The sequence below is a fragment of the Pinus tabuliformis genome, chromosome 1_2 (genome assembly GCF_031772625.1).
Source record: "Pinus tabuliformis cultivar Carrire ecotype Pingquan chromosome 1_2, CPIR1, whole genome shotgun sequence".
In the NCBI taxonomy this organism is placed as follows: domain Eukaryota; kingdom Viridiplantae; phylum Streptophyta; class Pinopsida; order Pinales; family Pinaceae; genus Pinus; species Pinus tabuliformis.
Genome location: NC_142298.1, coordinates 447,405,485 through 447,416,581, shown reverse-complemented (window position 1 = coordinate 447,416,581; position 11,097 = coordinate 447,405,485). Strand labels below are relative to the sequence as shown.

The 11,097-nt window shown below is 34.5% G+C and overlaps 1 protein-coding gene across 2 annotated transcripts; it reads right to left on the bottom strand.

Moving 5' to 3' along the window:
• Nucleotides 1-2,963: 2,963 nt before the first annotated feature.
• On the bottom strand, nt 2,964-9,709 carry LOC149206281 (glutamate dehydrogenase 1-like). Of its 2 annotated transcripts, XM_089393663.1 has the most exons (10): nt 9,521-9,709; nt 9,207-9,327; nt 6,209-6,322; nt 5,609-5,830; nt 5,432-5,506; nt 5,215-5,331; nt 4,691-4,941; nt 4,460-4,535; nt 4,260-4,346; nt 2,964-3,232 (listed from the first exon to the last, which is right to left on the bottom strand). In XM_089393663.1, exons 2-10 carry the CDS (start codon nt 9,279-9,281, stop codon nt 2,996-2,998), a joined length of 1,254 nt encoding a protein of 417 aa, XP_089249789.1. In that variant the 5' UTR covers nt 9,282-9,327; nt 9,521-9,709; the 3' UTR covers nt 2,964-2,995. The 2 variants fall into 2 exon arrangements, with proteins under 2 accessions (XP_089249789.1, XP_089249790.1); XM_089393664.1 differs by lacking the exons at nt 9,207-9,327; nt 9,521-9,709 and adding an exon at nt 7,096-7,319.
• Between the last annotated feature and the right edge of the window lie 1,388 nt (nt 9,710-11,097).

Here is an 11,097-nt window from a genome sequence, read left to right as displayed (position 1 = left end):
TCTATTTTTTATTGGACCAATAATAACTATTTTAAAACTTTAAAAATTTATGAAAAATAAAAATAAGAGAAAGAGACTATTTGCTCAGCAAGCATGTGTCCATCCTCCTTATCGAGATAGTAGATTACATAATTTATGTATAGTTTACGCGTATTGCACTTGTGCAAAATTTCATGTTTCATGGTTGCGGGTTTAGTATTTCTTATTATTATTATTATGTTAAAAAAAAAGTGTAAGCTTGGCAAATCCTTTCTATTCCATTTCAAAAAGTAGGCAAGGTAATCATACACATTCAACGGTGTTAGATGACTTCAATCCGCCCATTGGGAAACCAGGTTTGTTGGCCATCTAATTGCATTGTAAGCCATCCAAAATTTAAAGATTCTTAGATTGTCTAGCAGTGCAATATAAGTCTGAATATCCTTAATTGTCCTAATAGCTATATATCTAAAACATAAACTGAAAGACTATAAAGCCATCATGAAAATTCTCAAAATTTTAACAAAACATGACCATGCTAATCATCCAATTACTCATTAGAGGAGTCGATAGGCATCAGATCTTTGGTGTTGGAACCCGACAACTCTGTCTGAGGAAGGCAAGGGATGTGCTTCTCAATCCGACTAAGGCAAACATTTTGGAGTTGGATTTGACACTGGATCAGTTGAAATTCCCTGTGAATTTCTTGGAGGTATGTATCTGGTTTGGATGGACCAACAGAAATGGACGCCATTGCTTTTGCCACTATATTCTTCATAATCTAGTATAAATAAATTGTCTACTGGAACTGAGTATATCTACCTCGAGAGTTACCAGGATCCTGGACCAAAGATTTCCATTTATCCAAGTCCAAATCAGTGTTCACGACCTACTGCTTTAACTCTAATTCCCAACCTTAAATCAGCTGACGAACAAGGGGGGCATTTTAAGATGCTTAGCATGAGTGGCTTCCTAAATCTTCCCAACAATACCACAACGCCCTCTACCCCTAGGTTGCAGAGGTTATACTTTCCCAACACCATGCCCCCGACCTTTGCTTCAACTCTGAACTTGACCCTATCCTTTTTAAAAACACTATTGTAAATAAGAAATTAAAAATTAAAAAAATGAAATCAATAATTTAAAATAAACTACATAATTTAATATTATTAAAGTAGTACTTTATTTTCTATTTGTTATTTGTATTAATACTCAAAACATTTATTAAATCTTCTCTTATCGTTGCAAGACTAATACTCAAAACATTTATTAAATCCTCTCTTATTGTTGCAAGACTAATATATAATGTCAAACCAATGTACACAACTATAAATCATTTTTAAATATAAATAAAAAATAATTATGGGAAAACTACAACCTCAAATACTATAAAATAGTTTTTAAAATATTAACAGCATACAATTATTGAGTTGAGGCTTTTGTGATCCATATAAAAAATTTAGGGAAGCCCTTGAAATTGAAAAAAAGCCGAGCAATATTAATAGAGAGGACAACTAGAAGATTAGTAGCTGTTGGGTCCCAGCCCTTGCTTCCTAATCGTGTTCTTCCCTTCTGCCCCTCCCATTTTTTTTTTGGTTGCTTGTTTTTGATTTCTTTTTCTTTTTTGTTAGGTTCCCCTTGTTATCCTTTAACCTTATCTTTTTAACCATAGTTCTTTGTTCCCCTTCGAATGTTTGTTTATATATATTCATTTTTTTATTTTTATTTTTAATGTATGTTCTTATTATATTAAGTGCTAAAATAACAATTCTAAGAATAGAATTTAATCTTGCTTTGTTCTTTTTTTTTTTGGTTAAATATAGATTTTCATTATATTAAACTTTAAAAATAACCATTCTAACAATAAGATTTTATCTTTATTTTATTTTAATTTATTGATTTTTTCTTTATTTTATTTTAATTTATTTTTATTTTAATTTTAATTTATTAATTTATTAATTTATTTATTAATTTATTTATTTTTATTATTATTTGATTTTATTTATTTATTTATTCTTTTATTTATTTTATTATTATTATTATTATTATTTTAACAAATTAATAAATGATTAAACTATTAAATTAAATTATAAATTCTTACTATATTAAACTTAAATTTATTTATAACAATCCTAACAATAGGATTTTCTTAAACTCTAAAATTAAAGCAAATTTGAAATGGTTAATTTAACTGAATCTGAATTTAACTTTAACCTATTTTAATTTTTAATTATGGTGTTCTCCTTTCCCTTGGTCCTATCCTGCTAGTCGTTTCCAAGTCAAGATTAGCCGTTAGTGGGTCAATTTAGCCATTGCCTGGTCAAATATAGTCGTTGAAGGTCCTGCTCTAACTATTTAACTTGCAGCCTAGATCTGATTCTTCAACTTGTCTTGACGACGAACCACACTGGTTGGTTCGAAACGAGTCGACAAATATAAGATCGTGTGATTTACGCCGAAGAATTTTCTCATAAACATACAATTACTTAATTGTTTATCATTTTAAAAAATTTAATTCATTCTAACGCCTCCGCACTCACCTACATAGACGTTTATATAAATTTAACTTGTAATTTAATTTTATAAAATACACATGCCCAAATCGTAGCACACATTTTTATATTGTAAATATGATGATGAAATTTATGAAAATACACATGCCTAAATTGTAGCACATAATTTTATATTGTAATATGATGATGAAATTTATGTTAATATGCAATTGTGAGATACACTTTACTTGAGAAAATTGAAATGTGAAACCCAAACTAAAACCGTTAACTTAATTTTGCTTGCATTGTAAATATGTTTTCTTTTTTTATTGTTTTAATAAATTTGATCGCATGTATACATATAAAATACATACATGTACTTATATCCAAGTTAATTAGGAAAATGAGTTTAAAGGTTTTGTCACTTGTATCAACTTATTACCAATAGGGAATATAAATATAAACAAGGGAAGCTGCGAGTCCCTGCATGAAGTTAACATTTAAGGTCACAGAGTAGTGATCTGTTATCCAGTGATCATAGAATACTTGATTCGACATTGATTTGCCCTGCCCTTCTCAGAAGCAGCTTTAGGAGCTTGCCTTCGTCTTTGTGTGCCATTGCCATGTATAGCTTCGATCTCAGCACCTTTGTGTTCATTACAGAGGAAGGACATTTCCTTGAGATGTTGAAAAGCGCTTGTGATATAGTTTTTCAGCTCGGTATTAACCTTCTGCTCATCCCACATAAAACCTTGGATGTTCTGCAAGAAAAAGCGATAGAATTAGAAAGAGGAACTAAAATTAAAAAACTCGCCCAAAATTCAACCACCTAACTCAGAGCATGACTATACCAACTTTTTACTGAAAGGTAGCACTGAAAACCCATCACCAAAATCCTTGTCACATAATAAAAGGCATAGATACAGGGGTATTAATGAACTCTGTAATTTTCAAGATCACTGATATAAATCCTTCACATTTATATGTGGTAGAATTGCATGAATATAATGGTCAGTACTCAGCTCAACAATCTTTTAAATCGTCAATTTACCCAACCCAACATATATCACAGTTCAGGAAATGAAGAAATAAGTCAGGCAACAAAAACAGGTCTACTTCAATCTAGTAAAGCATCAACTCACCAAACTCAGTAATAGAATCATCAAATAATGGACAAATCAACACAACAAAACTGGCAAGAAGCATGTATTTCTGCTGGTCATTTTGGACACTGTGGGAAGCTTATTGTTAGACGGTAGGGCGACAGTTCTTTTAGCTGTTTCATGTTCTATTTTATATATTTTGTTTTCTAAAGAATATAAAAGGAGATAGACAGTGCACAGCATTTCCAAAGTGCAGTCATGAATTACTTTCTTTTGTATCATGCTATAAACACATGAGAAACTTGATCTTTTTCTTTTTGAATAAAAACTGTGATGTTTTTCTTGGGGGAAAAAAAGCAAACTGGCAAGTCTATCAATTCATATAAGACAGTATTGCATGAAATTTGATGGACTGTCAGTATTCAATTTAGTATAACATCAATGTACCCAACTCAACCTACATCACTGTTAGAGATCTGAAAAATAATTCAGGCAGCAAATACAAGTCTATTCCTATCTTGTAAAGCATCAATTCACCAACCTCAATAGCAGAATCATCAAATAACAGACAAATAAATTATAAACACAAGCAAACTGGCAAGTCAAACATATGTAGATGAAAAAACATTGTGACTGAAGTTTGTATAATCAAGTCCAAAAAAAGAGTTTTCTCAAGGATACATACCTGAACCCACTCAAAATAGCTAACAGTCACACCACCAGAATTTGCATATATGTCCGGTAGTACTACAACACCCTTCTTGTATAGAATCTGAAATGCATGTCATGCATCCAATATTACATAATAGAGCTGAATTTTAAGAAGCCTGAGAGAAGTCAAATTACTCCAAAACCTCTACAACTTCAACTGATTGTCTAATTCACCTCGTCAGCTTCTGGATTTGTGGGATGATTGGCTGCCTCTATAATAAATTTGGCCTTTACTTCACTAGCATTCTCCCTGTGACCAGTACGCAGTAGCAATCAAATTACTAAATTAGCATCTCCAAATTTAGGAGCAGTGTTTTGTCAATTGAATTAAAAAGTACTTTCAAATCCCTGTCAACTTCCAAATGCCAGATGGTCTTGTGAAACTTAAATTGGATGGATACTGACCTGTTCAGAACACCACCTAAAGCAGCAGGGATGAGCACATCACAGTCTTCAAGCAAGAGAGTTTTGGGATCAATTGAATCTGCCGCTTCAAATCCTTTAACAACACCATTAGTCTTTGTGTGCTTCATTAAAGCTGGAATGTCAAGGCTATTGCTGTTCTTTATAGCTCCTGAAATGTCACTAACTGCTACAATCTTTCCACCCTTTTCATGGATAATTTCAGCTGCCCAGGAACCGACATTTCCAAAACCCTGAAAAGGTCAGAGAGGTTTTGGTTCAAGAATGTATTTCAGTCTGTAATGGTTCCAATCCCCTCGAATTGATGTTATTGCCATATTTATGCAGCCAATTTCATTTCATTTAGTGTCCATAGATATCCTTTGAGTAAAGCAAAAGCATGGTAATGAGTTTCTTTGATGCAATTAGTGCAACTAGTAAATTCAAAGAAAGGAAAGCAAGATGGTGTTTTTTTTATGCGGCTAGACTTACATTCACAGTAAAGGTTGAAGAGAAAAACAATCTACCTGGATTACAAAACGTTGACCTGAGATGCTTTTACCATACTCAGCTAATAAAGCTTCTGTTGCAAACATAACACCTCTACCAGTTGCAGCATCCCTGCCAAGGGATCCACCTAGACCCTATCCATCACAAAAGAATCTTTCTAACATCAGAAAGCTATGTAAATTATACACTCAAGAGGTTGGTGAGGTCTTTTGGAATAAAGATTTATATACTTACAACAGGTTTTCCAGTAACAATTGCAGGTGAGTATCCGTGGAATTTTGAATACTCGTCTAATATCCAGGCCATTGTCTGTTCACATCAACCATGTAAGCATAGTGGATATTGAAGAAATATGTATTAAATCTCGGAGCTAATAAATCTAACTCTTTGAATAGGAATCATGGAAAAGACCTGTGAATTAGTTCCCATGTCAGGTGCTGGAACATCTATGTGGACTCCAATCAAATCATGGATCTTCTGAGTAAAGACACGAGTAAGCCTTTCTAACTCACTGAAACTTAAACTCTGTGGGTCGCAACCAATACCACCCTTTGCTCCCCCATATGGTATGTTAGCTACAGCAGTCTTCCATGTCATTATTTGTGCTAAGGCATTTACCTCATCTGGGTCAACCTGCATACCCCAGCGATAAATAGATTATTTATAGCATTCTCTGAAATGATTGTTGCAAACTGGATGAATTGCAAAAAGGGTTATGTTAATAGCTCAAAGTACTGCTAACTTAAAAAGGAAGTAAGATTCATAATTTTCCTTGTGCTTTATACTTCCCATATTGCTCGATATTAAACAAGAAGAAAGCCATATTAGGTTTCCATTATAGCAATTTCAGTGCACACAGCCATATATGTTTCCAAAACATCAAACTAGAGATAGATGTAACATCAAGTAACTCAACCATAGGTGTAGTTGCCTTAATAGGACATAAAAGATCTTGCATGCAGATATTGCCAATCGTTAGCAGTTACTACATATCAGCGATCATAAACTCACCTCTGGATGGTAGCGTATCCCTCCCTTCATGGGTCCCTGTGCATTGTCATGTTGCACCCTAAAGCCTACATATGAGGCTAAAGTTCCATCATCTTTAGGAATGGTGCACTCAACCTGAGGTCCAGTTTACAAATGAGAAAATCAGTCAAAATAATCCCTTTAAAAACCCTCAAAATGCCAAAAGCAAGAAAATGAGCTAAGATGAAACAACAAAAAATTCCTTGATAGGAGATGTAGAGTCCAGAATTTCAAGCAATAAAAAACAGAGAGATGGAGAATGCAATTCACATAATACAAATCTCTTCAGTTAATGAAAGAAAGGACAGATTCTATGTGTTAACAAAAGAAGGGTGTAGCATCCCGGCAAGTATAGCTTATGATTGTACTTATCACACTGAGGGATCAGAAGTTCAATCGATGAGTTGCAACACTTACATGGACTACTGTATATGGACCTCAACCACAACAAATGTACCCACAATACAGAACTAAGATCTAAATTTCTATGGATAATTTGTTAAGACCACGCACTAATAGATAAGAAATTCAACTACAAAGTTGAAAAGTTCGTTCTGAAAGGGATATTTAGAGAAGATATGAACCAAAGGAAACACATTAAGCTTGAGCTCCTCAGCCAAACCATTTCAACTATTGTTTATGCTATGTTGCATCTGCAACTGATACAGCAATCAGAGTCCTGTAACTACCAATTGGCAGTGGCACATATAGCCATGAACTACCAGATCAAACCCACTCCTACAGAGCTAAAGAAGAAATATTTTATGCCCGATGAAGACCATGGATTTAGATGAATTGCAAATTCCCTTGATCTTATGAGAGACGAGTAAACCAAAGATATCAGACAGAGTCCAGGCCATAGAGTTAACCCGTGGTTTGAGCAGCATTCAAATTTCATGTATACCCTAAAATGCATCCATATTTCTTCACATGGTGGTTTTAAATACACTACATCTGAACAATGTTCTCAGCACTGTTAAAGGCTAGCAAACCCTCTTCCTGCTTTATGTTCACCCCAGAATTGGAAAATAACAGATCTCTATACCCCAATACTGTTGAACTACACAGAGCAATCCGTTTCCTCACCATTCATCCTACCACTACCCCAACATAAATTTGACTTGGGGTTTCTTTCATGACCTTTATGTTAAGCTAACCTAATTTAACTTGCATCAACGTTCAGGAAGGTTATATTAATCAAAATTGTGGACATCATCTTAGTATTGAAGATAGTGGCAATTTTTAGAATTGTTAGCACCTTACGTCAATCAATCGGACAAAATGAATCTACCTTGGAATTACAGTGACAAAAATTCACCTCAAAATGATCAATGGTTACCATGCTACTTTCTGAAAATACAAGCAATGGGGGATAATGACACCGCAGAGCATATGCTAGACCCAGAAAAAGACTCAACCCATGAGGACGGGCAAAGGCCACCACATGCGAATACGGTTTTAGGAGGCAGCTTATCTCCCAAAAAACATGGTCGAACCATTGAGGGCACCGGTTGGGATTCCAAATTTTTTTCAAAAATTAAAATGCTGAACATACATAATCTAAATCATACTAATCTTAATAACTTGCAAGTGATCCTGATTGAGATTTAATCAGTTAGTTGCAGTTACATAAAGGGACAGATAGTTAATCTGCTTCGAAACACAAAGACCCATTACTGAAAATTAGAGAATTAGGGACACCCACCAACCAGATTATAGATGAAAATGCCATATCTAAATAAAGACCCAGAACCAAAGTTTGGTGCCAATTACCTTGATCTCTCGAAAAGGAATGAGAGTAGACAGATAGTTTTCATATTAACATAGATAATAACCACATGCCAAAGATGGCCCACAGAAGGGAACCGTAAAAACTAAAGAGCATTCACTGCAAATATCCAAATCTATGCAAATTTCCTTCACTTCCCAAGTAAGGGCGACGGAAGAGGGTCATTAAGTTGTATCCGTTGACAGAGGCGAAGAGTGAATCAATGGGGCAAAACCCTGGTAAGCTCTCAACTGTACCAGCTCTCAACTAAGAAACGACAATGCAACATGAAATTTCAAATTTAAATAAAAATAAGAAAATCAATAGATGTCAATAAAAATAAAAATGAAAGTCGAAATTTTTATCCACCTTGTGGGCTCTACATGACGGCCATGTGCCTAACACCTCTCTCCCTAGCATAACACATGCAAGCTCTACAGCAGGCCACCTAAGGTCGCATCAGGTTAACAGCTATGATCAGGGAGATTGAAACCTGAAACCCGAGCAACAAGATTGAAACTAGTGTAACATCTGTAATCAGGCTAACATCTGTGATCAGGGATATTGAAACCTGAAACGCGAGCAGTTGTAAAAGCCCTCACAGGTCCGGGCCTCTGTAGCTGATGTGAGGCAGAAAAGTGATGAAAAGGAAGGGAATTGTGGCTCCTATGTCAGCAGATCCTGAGCAAAGAAGGAGCTAAAGGATAGTTCCAGATCTGTAGTAATTTCTGTAGCAACTTTGGTTACAAACTTCTGGTTAGGGCTTCTGGATTGATTTCAGTTCTGTAGAATTCATTTTATGATTAAAATCTGCCCTGAAGTTAACTCTGAACAAGCTTACACTCTTGAATTTTGGTTAATCTATACATACATTGTTCTGTCAAGCTCAGGTTTTGAAGATTGGATTGTATGAATTGCTGTATATTGAATTGGACTATTCATTCTGCTCACTACAGTGTTACAATTATTGACACAGTGTACCAGAAAATACATAGAGCAAAGGAACTACAACCCTGTTGCATTCTACAGTGTGTCTATATAAAAAGAGTAATTTGTTGACTCCATGAATTTTGCTATGCATACTCCGTTTTGTTCTGTTATTGTTCCTATCCTGTTTCATTCTATTATTGTTCATATTTTGTTTTGTTATAATGATCAATTGTTTTCAGTTGTTTTCAGTTTTATGCACTACTATTTTCTACCATTTTTTACCTTGATCAAAGCCCGTATGCTGAAGTGTGACTGGTACTCTGCAATGCTCATATTGCCATTTTCAACCTCAAACATGTCGGGATCTGATTCCAGGTCGGGGATCTGATTCCAGGTTGGGGATCTGATTCCAGCAATGACCAAAAACAAAACTTAAATTGGTAAGAGGTTGAAATTTATCATGAAATATAAGCAGAAAAAAATTTTGTTTGTAGTGATGGTCAAATGTTTCCCTGTCAACACGATTTATATAATATCAATAAAGTTGTAATTTACCATTCCATCTACCGACCTTCTGCTCATAGAACTGCCCATACCTGGGAATCGCGTTGGATATCGCTGCCTTTCAGTTTCATATAGCTTTCTGAGCACTGCCCATATCTGGGAATCGCGTTGGATAGATTTGCAATTGCCTCTGCAAGTAAACCACTGCAGAAACCAAACGCTGCAGCAATTAAACCAAACACCGGAGCAATTTGAATTTTATTGCAGCGCTTTAAGCAAAATACCTATTACATGCCCACAAAAAGCATAGATGTGGTGGCAGGCGTACATGTAACGGTGGCGCATGAGCTTGCAGGTGTACATGCTGTAGCAGGGATACATGTAACGGTGCTACATGAGGCAAGCATACACGCTGTAGCAGGGTACATATGCTATTGTATTATAGCAGTGGTATTAATCTCTAACATTAAACGCTAGAAAATTAATGCTAGTGCAAACATAGCATTACTTCATGCAGGAGTGAACTTGTTGTAATTACCTGTACTCCTCCGATCTTTTTCCTAACTTTTGAGCTGTATGCCTCGATTTGAGGCCAAATAAGATGGCGAAAGTATGAACTTTGGTTTATTAAAATAGTAAAATTATATGACCGTAAGAACTTTGGTTTAAAAGTGGCAGGGACTAAGAACAAACCGGTAAACTAATGCTAAGTCCGCTACGAACGATTACTATAGTCCCTGCCGGATGCCAGATGGCAGGGACTAATAAATATAGATATTAATATAAATATTAATATTAATATTAATATTAAAGGTTTATGCTGGTAAGTAATTGAAACGCTCTACGGTAAATGGAAAAATTCATATTTCCCAACTATTATCAATCATAACAACCTTGATTATGACCCTGCTGAAATCTTAATAATAAAATTAACCAATAAAATTAACTCGGTGTTGAAACCATTTGAATATATGAATATATTTTCCAATTAAAATGAGTGGAATCATATATTTGATTTATAAATTTTTCAAATTTGAATTTTCCGAATAATTTTTTATAACCCAAAAAAATTCAAACCCTTAAATCCATTTATAAATAAAAATTAAAATTAAAATTAAATAGCAAAGCTTTTTAAACAAAAATGGTTTCCCATCCCTAACAAAATAATTGGATAACATTTTTAAGACCCATACTAGCATCATCTTTATGACCCATAATGACACGAGAGGTAACTCGCCATACGCATGCTTAAGCAATGTTGAGGCATGAAGCCACCAAGGGGTCTCAAAGTTTCCAGAGATCGCTGGAAGATCCTGAAGGAGAGTGCCGAAGTGCTATTTTGACCACCAAGAGTTTCCAAACAAAGCGTAAAAATATCACACAAAAGACATATTTTTTTCAAAAATATATGAATATTTCCTTTGCCTAATTTTGTTCAAGAAGTAGATAAAGGTGTTGAATAATCTCAAAAAAGCTAACAGCCATGAAAAAGAATGGTGACTGTTTGAACCTTAATAGAAGCTTCCTAGAGCTAAATACGTTCACAGAATTTAGCTCTAGAAAGCTAAATATGCTCAGAACTAGTAAAGAAATCAAGAACAATGTCAATTGCACTTATTCATTGTAGATAACGGTAATAATAGAAAATATTACTACAAAGAAAAGATTT